This window comes from Neopsephotus bourkii, unplaced genomic scaffold, assembly GCF_033783945.1.
Source record: "Neopsephotus bourkii isolate Nb327-2 ecotype Australia unplaced genomic scaffold, CSIRO-AGI_Nbou_v1 NB_1622, whole genome shotgun sequence".
In the NCBI taxonomy this organism is placed as follows: Eukaryota; Metazoa; Chordata; class Aves; order Psittaciformes; family Psittacidae; genus Neopsephotus; species Neopsephotus bourkii.
In genome coordinates this window covers 1,159,189-1,177,874 of record NW_026902097.1, presented here as the reverse complement: position 1 = coordinate 1,177,874, position 18,686 = coordinate 1,159,189, and the positions used below count along the sequence as shown (strand labels likewise).

The following is an 18,686-nucleotide window of genomic DNA, read 5'->3' as shown; positions in this document are numbered from 1 at the left end:
ATCCTACCTAGAATTAGATTAGGTTATTGTAAGAAAACAAGTGTATCAGATATGCATAAAATACAGGTGCTACACTTTGTTTTGAAATATATTTAGCACAACAGGTTCTACAACTTAAAGTCCACAAGAAAAGAGCATGAGTCACCTATGAGAATAAGGTGTAAATATCTGTAAGAGAAAACAACATGATGTATTGAAAAGAGCAAAATGGTTTAAGATTGAGAAAGAACTAGTGCTGAGAAGTGCAGAGACCTTAGTAATCAGGACCTAACATTCACATTGTCATTTCACTGTGTTAATGATTGACCTCTGCAGTCTCCTGGCCAGACTGTCTTTCAAGTGTTCTTATTTCAGGGAGCACTAATGTCACTGCATGCCGAGCTGTCAGTGTGCAGGAGAATGTTTGTTTCTTGAAAAGAGTACAGTATTTTCTCTGTTGCATACTTAATGCTTATGGGGGTTCAGCAAAAAAAGGTCCCTACAACTTTAGGCTAACCAAGCCTGATTAGATAGTGGTACAAATACAAAATTGCTGATGGAATTAAGGCATATGACAAAACAATGTTATAGCAGAGCTACCCTTTATTAGGTGAAGGAAGGTATTTCCCACCTGAAACTTCAAGTACCACACAGTTCTTGATCCAAATGCAGAGCTTATAAACACGCAGCAGAGAAATTACAAAATTTTGCAAGATTAACTTCCCTGTTAAAGATGAGATGGGATGAAAGCACTCAGCTCCAGCTGCTCAATTCTATATGCATACCCTTAGGCTACTGACAAGATGGCAGCACTGTCCTCAGCTAGTTCTCATTTTAGGGGAGGAGGTGAAGGGTGAGAAGGACCTTAATTTCAATACCTAAAAATTTGTACTGCCTTCCAAAGAAAGTAGGGACAAAAGGACGCAACATCTCTCCTCTTCCACCCACCTCCCCAAAAGGTTACTAAGAGCAATCTCTCTAGTTTATTTCCCTATATATTCCTCCTCAATACCTGGGATATTTTAAAATTAATAATAAACTTGTCATCATTATTATTAAACACTTATGACCATTCATTATTTTTATCAAGAATGCAGAAATACAAAGAGGACAGAAGGACACGTACAGTCTGAGGTACATTTTTAAGATCAGAAGAGTTGAAAATGCTTGTTTGTGATGATAGAATTTCTTGACTTGGTAAACTGTGCACATCAGATGGGGCCTGAGGAAGTAAGAGGGTGGATAAAAGGGAACTCTGTGGAAAGACTGAAAGAGAAAAGAAACAAATAGACAAAGTAAGAATGAGAACCAATCCTCTGGCAAAATGGTACCAAAAAAAACAACCCCAACCAATACCCACCAGAAAAAAAAAACAAAAAACACCCAAAAAACCAAAACCAACCTGGCATTAAAAACTGCTAACTGCAAGTTTTCATTCTAATTTTAGGCTGAGAGCAGTGCATCTGATAAAGAGATGAAATGTACACATAAGGCACAGAGACATTAGCATACACAAAAGGGCCTTGACCTCTCCAACTGTTGTTAGTGCTTTTGTGTGTGTGTGTTTGCAGATACCATAAGAGACAAATTCATCCTCAGTGTAACTGGATTAAAAAGTCAGTGGAATTAGAAATTAATGTTACCCTGAATATCTTTATATTGATGTCATTACATAGTATGGGAAGATTCTAGGTCAGAGTGGCTCCCCACACCCCCATGATAACTGCAGACCTCAGCACCAGCTGGGGTATTTTTTGTTAATGTGTTTTTTTTTGTTAGTGTGGTTTTCTGTTGTGGTGTTTTGGTTGAGGTTTGTTTTTTTAATTGTTATTTTGGTTTTTAAACTGAGAGCTTAACTGGATGGCATGGCCATGCTTTCAATACTTTTGTTTGGCCTCTTGAAGTGAAGGGGAAAACCTTGAAAAACATGTGTATATTGTCATTTATGCCACAACTCTCTCCTTTGAACAGTTTCAAAACTGTACCATAAGAGGCAGAAAGAACAGTTCAGAATCCTGGGCTCCACAAGGTCTCCTTTTTATGACTTTCATAACATCAGATGGTCAGTAGATGGCAAACTCAAAGGGAGATCCAATTACAAAACATACCAGATAATTTAGAGAAGGATGTGAGACAGAAGTTACTTGTTCTTATTCAGGAAAACCATGAAGTCAAGGTAACTTGAAGAGGGACTGCCAATTGTAAGCATGCTTTTGAAATCTGTCTAGAAAATCCTGGTATTAACTTGTTCTGTTTTGTTGACCTTACTGCAGTGCTTAGCTCTGATGCGTAGCCAGTCCATATAGAATTGTTGCACACAAGGCAATGCCTGGCTGGAAAACACATTTGCCTTCACCAGCCATTTTACTGAAATACATTCTATTGGTATGTAAACCAATTAGTAAGAAAGCTGAATGTGTTAATAACTCTTAATTTAAGGAGAGAAATTAATCTCTAATTTATGGAATAACTAGATGCATCTGAAAGACTAATTATCTTGTTATTGTGCCTTTGTCAAGGATAACATTTAGCATTTACACATCACTCTTCATCCTCAAGTTGTTTTTAAACATTCATTATTACTAAACCACATTACACTTCGGTGAATCAAAAGTTATTGTCCATATTTCACAGCCAGCAAAGCTGAGGCTACAAGTGACAGAGAAGGACACAGTGTAAGAGATGTGTTGGCAACTGCTTGCTTCAGCTCAGGAAGTACAATGACTCCAAATGATTATTAGCCAATTTTGTTTCCTCTATTGTCCTACCCTCTTAAACTCTGTCAGCACAAAAAACCTAAATGAGAATAGACTACATAGGACTGCCACTTCCATAAGTAATTACAGTCAGTATTTTACCATTCTTGTTATTTCTATTTGACATGAGATTTATCCCCAGGGACCACAGGTAGGGAGAAGCCACAACTCAACAGTTGTAAATTCTGTTGATTTTGGGGTCAACAGAGTTTGTCTACAGATGCAGAAAGAATAACCTCAGAAAAACTACTGTCTTTCCACAACCAAAGAACAAAAGAGTTGCTTTGACATACTTTTTAAGACTAAAGAGACATGCAATTTGCTCAGAACACTTCTATGATAAATACTAAATTAATTACCATGCTAACTTACCTATACTTGCTTTCAGACCTTCAAATTTATCCTAGCTCCAGTGATAATGTGGCCAAATAGTGACAAGTGAGATAAATTGCATATCCCATGTCACCAGTGCATTACAGGCATGTCAGTAGCATATGAGTTTCAACCCATAGCCAACACTAAGCCAGCCTGAACATTATAGTCATTAATTTGACATGGATATTTTTACTTGGGAAGCAGGCAGGGATCAGGATAAGAACAACACTGCAGTTAAAGTATGGGATGGAGAATAAAATCCAACACACTTACAGGTGACAGAAATAGTCTTTCTGATACTGGAGAAAAAGCTGCACAGTTATTTGTACCATGGTGGCAAGTAAAGGAAACAACCAGAGTTGGGCCCAACTGTTTTGTTCTCTATGTAAACATACAAAGAGACTTCCATGTGCCTTGCAATTTGCATTTTGGAAAGTACTTTAATCTGAAGGAAAAAAAAAAAAAAAAGAAACAAACCAAACAAAAAACCCTACCTAAAGCCCCCAGACCAAGCCAAATGAACAAACAAACAAAAAGAACACAAACAACCTGGGCAATACACTGCCCAGAGAAAACTTTCCACCTTTGTACTCCTGTTTGGTGGCTTGTGTTGAACTAAAGTGTGATGCATTTGTGGAGCAGCCCTTGAGCTCAAGGGGTAGGTGCCACACATTACTGGGGAAAAGAACAATGCTACTGCCTGCTTGAGTTGTGCACTTCCATGGTAAACAAAAGCTAATAAAGTTCATGTCATTCATACACAAGCACATCACAGGATTCCATTTAACTGCCAGAAACAAACTAGGTCTTTGATGCTCAGCAGACACGAACTGAAGTCATGGATTTAAGAGAGGTGTTCTTGCTTTCAGCAGTTACATGAACATGGTGGTTTTTACACCTCTCTCAAGGATTTGACAGATGACTATGGAGAAAAAACGATTACAGATTTTCAAAATTAACATCTGCTTTGGACATTGCGGATTTTTACCAACTGATTTAAAGTCTGTTTTCAAAGGCCCTAAATGCCTTTGAAATACCTAGCAAATGGGTTTAATCCCTACCCTGAAGGAAGGATGTGTTCATCCATCACACATTAGAATATATTTTGTATTTTCATGTCAGTGCTTTAACAGAGGGACATAAAATGTTTCTTATCTGCTGCTTACCCATTGCACTAACTAATATTTATGAAGAGGAAATAATTAGAGGAATTATTCATGTGCTTTTTCACATAAGAAAACCCCTCAACACTCATCTTTAAAGGAAGGTGTATCCCATTTTACTCAGCAAACAAGCACATTGTATACAACTTAAAGGTAAATGTTCATATATTTTACTCTAATTCCATATTACTGTACATATCGATGCATGTGTTCAACACCAAAAATTATTCTGGGGAAAGGTTTCGGAATGGCAGGGAAAATCCTGAGAAACTTTTCAACAGTACTTTCCCTTTGTGCAATTTGCTCCCTTCCAAACAAAACCACTTTAGAGCAGTTACGATCACACACAACTTCCAGCAGCTTAAGAGATTGAAAGCAGCCAGTTGAGCCACTACACCAGACATTATATCTTACTCCTTCTGTGCCACAAAATGAATAATAGCTTATGCAGCAGTAAAATACACCCTCTTGTGAGGATTTATTCTAGAAGGACTCTTTCTTGTAGAAGAGAAACAGTGTTTAAAGTAAGTGTTCTATCTCTCCCTTGGAGTGGATTCGTAGCAGCTGCTGCAGTTTTTTGAGTCACACACTGGACAACGTGTTAAAGCACTGTTACTTAATCATATGCTCATATAATTTACAAGTGAAGTTTACAAGTCCCAGATGAATTAGGTAATATATGGGCTTAGTGAAAAAAAAAAGAAAAAGAAAAAAAGAAAAAGAAAGAAATGGAAATCAAAAGGCGCACATAAAACTCTGAATCTTCTTTCCAACTTGCTTATCAGAGTGCTTTTTTCCCCCACCTCAGTTCAGTCATAAGACAAAAGAAAACTTCAATATTCAGTGTTAGATTACCTAAGAAAGAATAACAAAGTGACAGTTATGTCCTACTGAAAACATTTTCTGTTCACTACAACTCTTACACAAGAAGAAAAAAATAAAATCTGAAGGAAACTAATTTTCAGTTTCCTTAGATCTTAAATTCACTAACACAGTGCCCAGGTGTGCTGGTCTGGCACTAAGAGCCACGCAAAATACTACACTAGCTAAAGTTCTGCTTTTTGCAAAGCACAGAAAATGCATTACACATTATTTTAGAACTGGAAAATTAAACTTTCCTAAAACCCATTCTTACATTTTGAGAATATGGCAGTACAGGTGAAAATCACAATTTCACTCTGTAAACTGTGAAACTTAAGTTCTTGAATAGTCAAAAGGACAGATCACTTTCAGAGCTAGTTTAGCATCCCTTTCTGAACCACTGTCCTGACAGCAATTCCTTTCTTTACTAAAAGAGCTCCTAAACTGTCCATTTAATCTGGGCACTTAAATTAGGCCATGTAAATATCTTCCTCTATAGCTAAACCACTATTGAAAATGAACTTTCTTAGTAATTTAAGCCCATGTTAACCACCAGGTCTGCCACAATAGAGGGACAGAATACTTGCACTGCCTGCCAGGCTTGATGAAGAGGTGGTCAGCCCAGCTGCCAGCCAGGTTAGCAGTTCCAGTAAGAAGGTCACATTTTAGCTTAATTTTTATTTACAGAGTCTCCAAGACTCAATAAAATTTATTGTTCCAGCTGGGTACTACAGAATGTATCATATAAATGAACAAATTCGTTTCACACCCTAACTAACATTTAGTGCTGAAAATAAGTAATTGTGAAGAGAACTAGCATATACATGTGAGAAAAGGACTGGCACTTTATCTACCTTTATCTACAAAGAAGCAGTTATAATCAATAAGTTCATCATTTAGTAACAATAATTACTGTATAAGAGACACTATAAACCTAGGTTTCAGTGCATGATGACTTTACTTTTTAAAATTTATACAAAACTATTGAAAGATCTTTCAATAAAGACAGTTACAACGTATGCATGCAAAACTAGAGATAAGGTGTTAGATGCCAAAATATGAAACAATAATAATATTAGCAATTTTGCTTCTTCAAAGTAATTTTATTTTACCTGAATGGAAAAATATGTGGAGATACATTGTAGATACCACCAGTACCTACAGATGCACACATTTCAGAAGAAAGCAGAAATCAGAAAAGACAAGAAGTTCTAGACTCAAATTTCTTTAAAATGATAAAGTGTGAGACATGTCAGCAGTGTGCTAATGTCACTGCTTCACCCCAAGGGCTCACTTATAGTTGCAAATTTTCTTTAAGCACCTCCAGCTATTGGAGATCGATTTAAATCAGTTTTCCATTCTGGGGCACATGTGCATGCAGTGAGATTTTACAAATCCTTTAATAATCATTTATAAACCTAACAAATGAGTTCTACATTCATATGGCTTCAAAATCAGTTACCAAACATTTCAGGAAGGAATCATTATTTTTTCCTTCCATACCAATTTTCTATAATAAATCTATGATGCAGTTTCAAAATAGCTTACATGTAATTAACAAATTTTTTAAGAGCATCACTTTCCTAACATTACAGAAGCAGTGAGCCTGCAGCACATTCAAGACTCAATCTTTACTTTCTGATTGCTTGCTTATACTCCTGCATTGCTTACATATATTGCCTTTCATTGGTTACACTTTCTTTTTAAATAGGAAAGCCTTGAAAATGTCACAACAATAGCAGATCAAACACTGAATAACATGAAAATGGATTTATTAACACAGCATAAAAAGCTGAGGTTTTTGTGAGACCTTGCTTTTCCTAGGGGTCACAGAAACAGATTACTCAGTGACAACAGCAGAAGCTATTGCCAGTATGATTCTGAATGACACAGGCAGAAAAGCAGGGTGCTTCCTGTAGCGCACAATTTCTTGGTGTTGTTGCTGAAGACCCAGCAAAGACTGGAGCTATTGGATGTATATAAACCACAATATCTTTTATGTGAGGAGTTACAAAGTCACAGCAATGTTGTCAGAACTTCAGACTGTAAACCTCTAACCTAAAATTCTTACACCTTGGTCTAATTCTTACACCCTGGTCTACATATTAGGAAAAATATCTACAATTCTACCAAGACACTATAAGCACCCCCTTTAAATCCACAAACTGTTTTATAGGTTTCATATGCCTGTTCTAAGACAGATCAGTTGTGGCATGAACAGATGTAGTAACCTCACACATATCCAGCTAGCTTGGATATCAGTAATGCCACAAATTCCAACTGCTAGGTAATTACCAGGGTGCAGCTTGTTCTGGGGACTGCTATCATAGTTTCTGTTACTGGGAGCTAAATCAGCTCCAAGGAAGCTATTTGTAGCTATGCTGCAATCACACACATTGGCTTCACTGCAACCCTGATGACACTCCATTTATGTATATTGTTCCATTACAATCTTGCATTTTGTGTGGGCTCTTTCATGGTAATGCCCTTCTACAGAACCTGGTGCCCAGAGAATGATGTTACCACTATACATCATCTTCAGTGATACACACCCTAACCCAATGCACCAATTAATTGAAGCACACATACCTACTGTGACTATTTACAGAAATCAAAATCTTCCATTTATAGTTAAGTCAATGCAATAATATGTTTTGGTCATGACTGAACAAATCAGTATCACTAATACTGAGAAGCAATCAAGTCTGCCAGACCCGATCCTTGCTGCATCCCAGTTTACACACAGAAACAATTCTTTCACCCATCTATACCCAGGCACACAGATACAATCATATCTGCTTCTTACAGGCATTATGCAAGCACATCACATCATTCACTCACTCAGCCCAAACTTCCTACAACTTCTTCAGCTATCCAACCTGTCAATATGCTGTTAACACATCTTTATAGAGCTTTGCATTTTTCCTGCCTCCAGGTTAATAATTTTGTTCACTCCAATTGTATCAGTTCCTCCCTCAAATCCAGTTTCTTATTTCTACTTCTGTCCTTTCTGCCACTTGCTGGCAGAAGCCTACAGCAAGTGGGTTAGTACAATTTCTTTCATTAACTTCATTCATTTTATTTTGGCAGTTTCTTTCTAAAGCTTATAGGATAGAACCAAGGCCCCAACTATGCCAATCACTATACACATCAGCCACAGAAACACAAACCCTATCCTAAAGAGATTACAGGCTGTATTTAAAATAAACAGAAATTAAATGGTCATGAAAGGAATTTGGGATGAAAAAAAGGTTATATAGCTAATGCTTTTTTGTTTAACTTACTAGTTTCATCGTGCATCTACATGCCTTTTGTTAGCATACTTTCATTTATGAAAGTAGTACCTATGGTACTACATTTCTGTTGGCCATTAGAGTGGTATATAAATGTCCCTATTTACCTTTTTAAAAAACCACATACAGCACCTTTCAAGATTCAAATGGAACCACAAAAGAGCTGTTTACATTCTGTTTTAAGACACTTGGCCCCCAGCAGTTGAAACTGCTTTGGTCAAACACATAATATCTTCTGTTGTCTCAATGAAACAGTTGAGAATGTTAAGAAGCCATAGACCCCGATTTGTTTCCTACACTGATAAGGATTGCCAGGGATTCCAGCAAATGTAAAAGATGCTAGTTAGCATTTTAACAGCCTGCCATAAACAACACCTGCTGAAAAGCAAGGTGGATTTCAGTAAGCACTAACGTGGCAGACGTTTTGCAAGTGGAAATCTTCCATTTTAAGCCTACCCTCTGCCTAAGTATGAACTTAACAAAAAGCCTGCTGGGCTGAGCTATTGGATCTTAATGTCCCATCAGCTGCAGGGCTGAGTAGTCTCTTTGTATTAGATGGTAATTTCTTAAAGGCTCAGAATTTACTGCCATTATTCTATGCCATGGCACAGCAGCACCAGAGAAATGAACTGTGGCTAACCGAACTGAGCAGCCAGCACAATTAAAATCACCAACTTTACAAAGTATCTACATGAGCCATGCTGGTTTATATAAAAGGCATGACAGTTCTGGCCTCCCTTGGGTGAAAGCTGTCTGGCAACTTTGTTTCTGCAAACTTCAGTCTGAGTGCAAGTGTTTGTAGGCTTTTGAAACACAGTACTACATCTCCTGAATGAAAAATTGTAATTACAAAAAATTAGAATACATGACAATACATACCTCTGTACCCTGCCAGCCCTTCCATTACTATGTTATGCCTATTCCTCACAATATTAGTACTAGGATGAACAAAGAGATTATTACTAGTGTAAGACAGTAATAAGGAAAACAGTATTTGAGCAGATGACCATACCTCTAATGTGCAGAACAGTCTTATGCATGCAGAGTGTGGTTTGGTCTGTTGAAATACAGTTGGAATACCTCCAAGCACAGTGAGGTTCTTTGCGTAGGAGAGCAATGTAAAAACAGTTCTGGTGTTACTTATGAGCTATCCTCACCAATGTGTTTCTTTAATCTGTCCTAGAACTCATCTGAATGAGGTAAAAAGTTTCTGGGAAACAAATCATCATTTTCTACATGTCATATGTGTCATAACTGCACAGAAAAAAACAACAATGTGAGTGATAGGGGGCCTGAATTCAGCTGAGGCACATGGGGGATAGTTCCCCCAAAGGCATGCGCCTCAGCTGAATAAAGCATACCTACTTGCAACTTTAACGAGTTGTGGAGTCAATCCGCATATCATGAGGAAAGAACAGCAGAGGCCTCCTTCCACTCCTACAACCATTTCTTTTATACCATGCTGCTTCAAGATGAGAACTCTTTATGAACCATTTGCAACCCCTCTGAACCTTCCAGAGCCACTACTGCATTCTACTTCGCAGAACATACAGAAAACCCTGAAATCTCAGATCTGAATTAAAACTGAAAGCCTTGCGCAGGGATAGCTTTGACATGAAGGTAACTCAGTAGCAACACAAATCTTATTATTCTCCAGAATTCGGGCAAAGAACATATTCAGCCTTAGGGGTGCCTAAACAGTTGCCATTTTCAAAGCATTATAGCCTCAGGATATGGAATACAGATAGTTTACAAATATGGTATAACGAAATTGCATCAAAATTATTTAGGAAGTAGTATTATGGTAGGTAGTTTTGGAAAGCTTACCAACTCTAGTTTCTTTCAGCCACAGATCATACGCTAAATCCATCTGCTGTTTCTCTGTGAGACAGACTCACAAAGCTGCAAGCATGACTGGAAAAAAAAGAAATTCGTAATTCAGTATCTACTACTCCTTCCCCTGATAAACATATTCTATTTTACCCACCCACATTACTAAACCATTTAACAGATATGGTGGTAAAACATAAAAATAATAAAAAAAAGCGGTTTTATCTTTAGCATTCTGTGAACTATATTTCTAATGTATTTGTCTCCCAAAACATGTCTAGCTATTCTTGCTGATGCTCCTATATATTGCTTACAAGCTTTACACCACCAATAACAAAAACATTATGTTCAACATGTAAACCACTATCACATACGAAACGAAGTCTTTAGGTCTATTATGCAAGTCAAACTAAGATCAGGACAACAGAGAAGTTAGTAATTGCCTTTATTACTTATTAAAATCCTATAGCTAGCAGCTTGCAAGATCATTTTACTTGCATACAATTGTACAAAACTTTTTTTACTGTTATAGAACACTATTCCATGCCCTCGTTTATTATTACCAAACAATTCTTTGCATTACTGTAGTCCTTTAACTACATATAACTCACTTTTGTTACAAATAAGAAAATAGAGTGTAATATGAAGCCCTAAAACTGATCTTTTTTTTTTCCCTTATATTTCTTGCAAAAAAATTGTTAGCTCTTCATGCCCATTATTTATCAGGTTTTTTTTCACTTGACAATGTGGGGTGTAGCTGTTTGCACATAGTTGGTAGCAACTTTGAAGTCCGCCAATAAAAGTTACTATCATGAAAGAAAAGGAATACTTTAAACAACACCTCACCGAATTCTTACTTTCAGAAAAATTCATTTGCTACTAATCAATAAATCTCTCATAATAGCACTAGGAAAAGTAAAGCAACTCATACTGGAAGAGCACTTGTATTTTTGTCTCCAGCTGCTCCCACTTTTCTTTCTCATCCATCCTTCCTCCAAACAAACTGCTCCTTTCTACAAAGGACTCGACTTCCCAAAATATAAAATAATGCGTGTAACAGACAAAATTTTTTTTTTTTAATTTAATTTTATTTTAGGAAATACAAGATTTGCTACCGGGGGGTGAGGGAGGAAGATGGGGGCAGAGAAGGGAGAGAGGGTATACCCACACGGTAGCAACTACAGCTCCCACAAGAAAACCCGCTGACTGTGAACACCTTGGGGGAAAACGTTGAGACTTTTTATCCCATTCTCGACAGTGCGCTTTTCACCTTTACCTGATGTACCTAACTCGTGCTACTTAATCTTGTAAAGCGTTCATTTACCTCACAAAAGACACCAGGCCCTCTGCTTTCCACACATTCTCCCCTCTCCCTAGCGACCCGCCCTCTCAGCACAGGTTTTCACTCGCCCCCCTCCATTCCAGAGCGGGCCCTGTTCGCCCCCGCAGCACGTGGCACTCCACCTGCCACACGGCACAGCGGAGCACAGGTGAGGCGCGGGTGCTCCCTCTCCCCCCTGCGGGGCTGCCCCTCCTGGGCTAGCTAACCCCTATCGCTGCTCTCCCGCCCCCGCCATCTTCCCTCACGCCCTCTCCCGGCCGCCGGTCACCGCGCGGCCCCTGATCCGCGCCTCCCCCCTGACGGACGTTCTGCGCCGCCAATTACCAGCCTCCCGCGGGAGCGTCTCCTCCTGCCGCCAATGAGGCGGCGGAGCAGCCTCAGGGGCCCAACCCCTCTAATCTGTAACGGCCTGCAAAGCACCAAGCCCCTCCCCTCCTTCCTCTTCCCGACTCTTCATTGAATGAAAACCCCTCTAGCCAACCAGAAGTTCCTGCTGGGCTTAAAGGACTGCTCTGCTCTCCAATAGAAGTAGAGAATCGCACCGAGCCCGCCAATAGGCTGCCGGATGCGCGCTTAGGGGCGGGCTCTCCCTCCCAGGCGGGCGGGGAAGGCCGTGGTTATCGATCCCGCTGCTGGAGGGAGGCGGCGGTGAAGCAGCAGAGAAAATGGCGGCCATGGCTGCGGAGGCGGCAGCAACTGCAGCGGTGCCGGGCGATGGGGGGGCCGGCGAAGCGGAGCCCGAGATGGAGCCTATCCCGGGCAGCGAGGCCGGCGCGGACCCTCTCCCTGCCGTCACTGAGGCCGTGGAGTCGGTGGTGCCTGATGGGGAGGAGGCCGACGGGGGAAAGGTTGCTCCCGGCGAGGCCGAGGAGCCGCCGCCTGTGCAGCGAGCCCGGAGCCCCGCCGGGACTCGGGAGCCGGAAGCTGAGAGGACGGAGAAGCTGCCGCCCTCCACCCCAGAGGTGGACTCGCCCCAGGCCGAGCACCGGGGACCGCCGAGCCCGGAGTCCGAGGAGGAGCCGCAGCCCTGCCCGCCGCCTGCTGGGCACCCCGAACTTCCCGAGGAGGAGCCGCAGCCCTGCCCGCCGGCTACTGGGGGCTCCGCGGAGCCGGAGCCCGGGGAGGAGCCGTCCCGGCCGGAGGAGGAGGAGCCGGATGCTGCTTATGCCGCCGCTGTCGAGCCGAAGTCCCCGGTGTCCGTGGCTCTGGCCGGAGGGGAGGCGGAGGCTCCGCTGCTGCCTGGCTCCGAGGTGCGGGTCACCCTGGATCACATAATCGAGGATGCCCTGGTGGTCTCGTTCCGGCTGGGAGAGAAGCTTTTTTCCGGGGTCCTCATGGACCTCTCTAAAAGGTGAGAGCTCGCTGAGGAGCCGTCCTGAGCCCCCACCCACCGACGGGGCCAGCGAGCGAGCTCGGGGCCGCCTGACCGCTCTGCTCTGCGCCTTTCCTGCCCAGGGAGGGTGGGCCTCCCCCGAGGCCCGCGTGGGCTCGCCCCGCGGCGATAGTGGCTTGAGCAGGGGCCCAGGGGCACGATGGTAGCCGCCCTCTCTCCCTTTCCATCCAGGGTCCGCCTGGGAGCATAACGGCTCCTGCCCCCCGCGTCCTCCCCGGGGAGCAGAGACAGCAGCCCATGGGCAACCTCCTCGACCCTTCTAGCAGAGGGCGGAGGGGCTGGCAGGTTCCCCATGCTCCCCGCCCGCCTCCGGCCTTAAGGCGCGGAACGGGCAGCGGGCCCTGCCGGGGTGCGAGCGGTGCCGACGGCTGCCCCGTGGGTACCTGCCTCACCGTGCTGTCCTTGACAAAACAGTCCCGAGTGGGAATGGGAAAAGGGGGGAGCCGGAGAGGGGCGAGCACATGGTCGCTTCCTTTCGATTGGGTTGGGATTACCGTCGGGCCTCCAGCATGCCTGTCTGGCAGGGAAAGAGGACCTGAACTACAGATGCTGGCTTTTATTCCAGCCTTTCTACAACCGTAAAGACCCGAGGTCTGATTGACTTGTGCCTTGTATTGCCTTGGTAACCTTATTTTTCAGTACATACCATTTTTCAGAATAAAGGTTTTCAAGGCAGGCTATTACAGCCCTGAAGTACAGTTATTAGTACTGATTGCCCCTTGTATGCAATGAATGAGGTGGAGTTTAAAAGGTTCTTAAATACCCTTTTTTGGGGAGGCCTGTTATGTGTCACAAAATAACCTAAAGCCTTGTCAGACTGTAAGGTTTAGGGGTTGCGTTTTTTCATTGCCTTCCTATAGGAAGGAGTTTTTAGGAGGCCAGAAGTCACCATTGACACTGTGTATCTTATAACTAATCTAACTACTATTTACAGGTGAAAATACCTTCCTGGTTTAGTGTTTGTTTTCTAGACATATAAGGACTAGGCAAGTACATGAGAGAAAAGTGAAATCTGACCAGAGTTGTTATTTAGAATAATTGGTATGCAAAAAATGCAGTACTTTGGGGTTTTCCCCCAAAATTTTAAGCTGTATGTGTGGTCATATGCCTTTTACCACTCCCTTTTACATTACTAGTAGCTGTTTAATAACTTGCTGTGGTATCAGTATTGTCAGTGCTTTCTAAAAAGAAAGGTATTGAGATGAACACTTGCCCTAGACCTCACTTCTTGATTTTTGAAACAGAAGGCCTTTTCTAAAACCCACGTTCTGGATAATGTTATGGAAGCAAGTTTTAAAATTCGTCAGTAATTGTGTTTTGAAATGCTAGGTTACCAGTTTATCTTTTGAAGCCAAGTACTAAAATGTGATCTGCAAACTGTACTCGCTTCTAGTGTGAAATCTGAAATGTCTCAGAGCAGGCCAGAAGGCATTACAGCTGAAGTTGTAATGCTACTTAACATCAATTCTTTTGTAGGTCTGAAGTTATATCAGCACATTACATTGTTGCTCTGGTTAGCAGAGTGACAAAGCGCATGCTTGTGTACTTCTGTGGGTCTATATGTATGAAGAAGGAAAATATCAGCTTCTCCCTTACTTCTGAAAGACATCATATCTTACTAAACATGCATTGACCACAAACATCTCATTCGCTTGAGGTTTTCTTCTGCATGAGAACAGGAACTTCAGTGCACATCTCCTGCAGCCCTGTACAGTGAAGGTCATCTGTAGCAAGCAAAATGTAGGCTTTTACATTGTGGCTTCAGTGGAAGCATGCATCTCAATGCCCCTGTTTTTAAGCACAGGCCCTGAGGCAAGTCTTCACAGTAACAGCTGTGGAAGAGCAATACATGAAGGCTTGTGCTGTTACTCACAGATTCTCCTTTGCAGTGCACTTCCTCCTTTCCATTCATATGGTATGTGACCTCTTTCAGAGGTGCTTGTGGCATGGGAATCCAAAAGGTGAAATTTAAATTCTAAAAAGCCAAGCTCTTCAGAGTGCCTGGACAAGAAGAATTGAATTTCAAGACACAGGGTCCACAGTATTTACCTAGTGACAGGTAAATATATGTAGATGAATAAGAAGTCTCTGTTGAGGTGCCCCAGGGCAGGAAATGAAGTGGTAAGCAAACTGTAGAAATAAACCAAACTGTAAGAAAAGTGAAGCACTATCAGAAAACAGGTGGTCCCAAGATTTAAGTGAATACTCAAGATATAAATTTTATTCTAGACTTTATAACTTTGGTGATAAGCGACTGAATGATAGTACAGTTTAGATATCAGCTTTTCTTTATTTTTTTTTTTTTTGTGTGTGTAGCAGTATGTGGACTTATAGACCATTAGTTTTTCATGAGCTTCCTTCTGGGTCTGTGGGAGGCCCTGGAATTTTTATAACTTAAGTTTTTCCACTGGATCAAAAAAGAAAGCCATCTTCACTAGCTCACTCAAGTACATGGGAATAGTCTTACTGATCTCTTTTGCATTAGAAAAGTTTGTATCTTAAAACTGCCAGTTCTTATTAAGTAAAAGTGAAACTTTGTATTAGAATTCAGTCACTCAGTAGCTTCAGAAAGTGGCTGATGTGTTCACTGCACATGCAAATACTGTTTTCATTGTATACTGGAAAGAAAATAATTCCTAGTCCTCTTTGGATCTTAATTTCTGCTTTCCCATGCAGGGCAGTGAAGGTGCTACTTCCATACAGTACTAAGAAGAATAAGTTTTAATGACTGTTTTAAAACCTGTCCACTAGACTTTTTTTTTTTTTTTCAGCCTTCTCAAGTCTTGTTCTGTGTTACTTGTACTTCAGGCTGAGAAAAAAGCAAGAATGTCCCCATATATTTCTGGTTTTAAAGGGTTTTTTGGGGGTGGGTTTTCACTGACTTTGCGTTTTATTCTTGTGGACGCTGATATGAAGTCAGTGGTGTTTATATTAAAGGTCTGGTTTCATCTTCTATATGCTGTAAATAGGATGTGCATTTAGGAATTTATAACACAAGAACACAAGCGCATTGGTGTTCGGTGGACTTTATTCCTACATTTATTTGAGGTAAGGAAGTATTTTCTCTGCCTGTACGAATGGCAGTCTCAGCAACTGCACAGGAAGTTTTGTAAATCAGCAGAAAATAGGAACCCACATCTGAGTCCCAAATCCATTTCCTATGCAGTAAATAATAATTTAGAGGGACACATTCCCACTTTTGTTATTATAAAGGCTCATTGAACAAATAAAAAATGTGATTTTACTGTTAAAGTTTATTACTACTGCTTTAATTACCTTGTAAGTGTTTTATTGTGTGCTAGGGTAAGGTTCTGATATGAGTTCTGCAGTGTATATCTGATGGAGTTGTGCAGGTAGGAGAGACAGGAATTGCAGCCAACCATCAGGGAGGAGAAGGCAATCCTGTCTTACATTGTTAGGGTGAGTAATGGAATGCTTCATGCATGTAGTTAACTTCCCATTCCATTGTACAAATTGCCATTGAAAACTACTCCTTAGGTATAGGGCTTAAATAGAGCTGGTAAGCTTTCCTGTCTCCAGAATTTGAGTAACACTGCTTAGGGTATATGAGACGTTAATGCCAACTGCTGGCTCAGAATTAGTGTAAATCTTGCTTTGCACCTGGAGGAAGTAAGCAGTATGGAAATAGTTGATGAACATAGCATTTGTAAACCTGAAAATGTAGGATTAAGAAGTCCTGGGTTTAGTTTCCTCTTCTAGGTTAATTATTTCTACAGTTCCTTTTGTTTTTTTTTTTCCCCTTCCCAAAGATTAAGGGTAGGAGGGGGTTTAAATTTATATTCTGCTATTTTGCCAATAGTCAGGACTTGGACTCTCTGTTCCTTTACCATTTCACTAAAATTTACCTTCTAGCCCTAAATGTGATAGACATGCATGTCTTCCTATTGTTTTTTTCTCCAAGCTTTTTCCCTTCTGCCTTGTGTGTCATCATAATAGCTCTTGAGGAGGGGGAAAGGGAGAGCAAAAAGTTATTTTGTTACCTAAAAGCCTCAGATATACAGAATATGTCCAGTGTGCTGCTAGTAGTCAGGTGTTTGAAATGATATCCTAATTGGGGTTTGGTTGTGGAAGATAAGGAAGGACTTCCTGCAGCAAGGTACACATGAACTATATGATGAAAACAAACTCTTGCAGACAGCTTCAAATTCATGTAATCCTAGTAGCAGTTTCTAGTTCCAACGTTCTTTCTTGGCAACTCTTGAATTCCACAGTTTTCTCCATTTATTCATGGAACTTTCTATGCAGAAGGGTAAGGATAAATAATGAACCGTTGCATCCATTCCCTAGTTTGTGTTGTCTCAATCTGCAGAACATCTGTTAGCTTTTAAAAATAATGTACATTTAGCACTTCTTGAAACGTGAGGTCTATGAATGCTCCTGTTTTGTTGGTATGAACTCCACATGGTGAATCTAGTGTGATGTAACCATGTATGTCAAGAAAGGTCGGGGGGGGGAATAGTACTCTCGAATTGATGCAAGAAGGAAACAGCAGAAGTCTTACTGGAAAAGAATGTGGCACCTTTCTCCTTGCTCTTAAGATCTCTTTTACTAATAACTTCATTTAATAAACAGGACGATATTGGTTGACTTTGTCTGGGGAAGGTTTAAGTTCTATAGAAGTACTGATGCTCTATGATAGATGTACTCAACAGTAAAAGAAGTCTTACTCAGGACTGTGGACTCTGGAGCTTTTTGTTTAATTGGGTTTGGGTTGTTTAGAGCTTACACTCAGTTTGCAAGGTGTTCCTCCAGTTCATCACCTGTTCTCTTGTTTCTTACAAGTGTAAAGGATCTTAGTGAAATTCTGGTGTTTAAGGAATATCCATAACACTTTGATATTTGCTTTTGTCCCCAGAACACTGGAAGCACAGGAGTGGTGTGTGTGTGTGTGTGTGTGTGTGTGTGTGTGTGTGTGTAGTGAAATTGTGTATATCTTTCTGTGACTGACAGAGGCTGTAATGAATGGTATAGTGACAAATTTAGCCTTGCTCAGAGGACAAGGTTGGATCAGAAGACCTTGTTATGCTGCTTTCAACCTAAATTTTTCTATTTTTTTGTAATATTTCAGCTTCCAGAGGAAAGTATCTTTTCTTGTGTCTTTATCCAAAATTTTATAAAGTGTTATTTGTGGTCACTTATCAAATGTTTTTTCGAAAGGCTTACTCATTTCCCACTTTCCACTTGGAAAGTGAAGATGGCTAGCAAAACTGGGCTGGCTTTTAGGATTTTGCCAGTATAGGTATAAAGTATGTTAAAACTGCTGCTTATACTGAAAACACTTGCCCGTCTGCTTCTGCCAGTGCAAGGCCTGAGACTTTCCCCTTTCTCAAACCAGTAAGTCCTGATATTTATTACTGGTAAATAAGGCATCTGTGGATTATGGCTCAAACTTTCTTAAACAGTCGACTACTGTTTTTGTTGGACTGTGATGAAAAAGATAATGATTAAACCATTCTCCTCTGGTGTGCTTTTCTGTAATCAAACAGCATGGATTGCCAATGCTTTCTAAGAGTTGCTTGACTTGACTTTTGAAGTGTTGAGAGACAGGGTGGAGGTGAAATTTTCAGTATGCTTAATGATTATCTTTTTTCTTGGTGAATCTTACCCATCTTGATGCTGAATTGGCTTACAGCTCATCCATTAAGAAATGATACCATTCTCTTCCACGTGTCT

At 40.8% G+C, this 18,686-nt stretch overlaps 1 protein-coding gene across 5 annotated transcripts in view; it reads left to right on the top strand.

Annotated features, from left to right (window-relative positions):
• The first annotated feature begins 12,203 nt into the window (after nucleotides 1-12,203).
• PWWP2A (PWWP domain containing 2A) overlaps nucleotides 12,204-18,686 on the top strand; it is a 34,184-nt gene continuing 27,701 nt past the window's right edge. For all 5 annotated transcript variants that reach the window (XM_061372877.1, XM_061372879.1, XM_061372876.1 and 2 more), the window contains exon 1: nucleotides 12,204-12,950. In XM_061372877.1, the coding sequence (XP_061228861.1) occupies nucleotides 12,265-12,950 (686 nt within the window). In that variant the 5' untranslated portion in view covers nucleotides 12,204-12,264. The remainder of the gene's footprint in view (nucleotides 12,951-18,686) is intronic.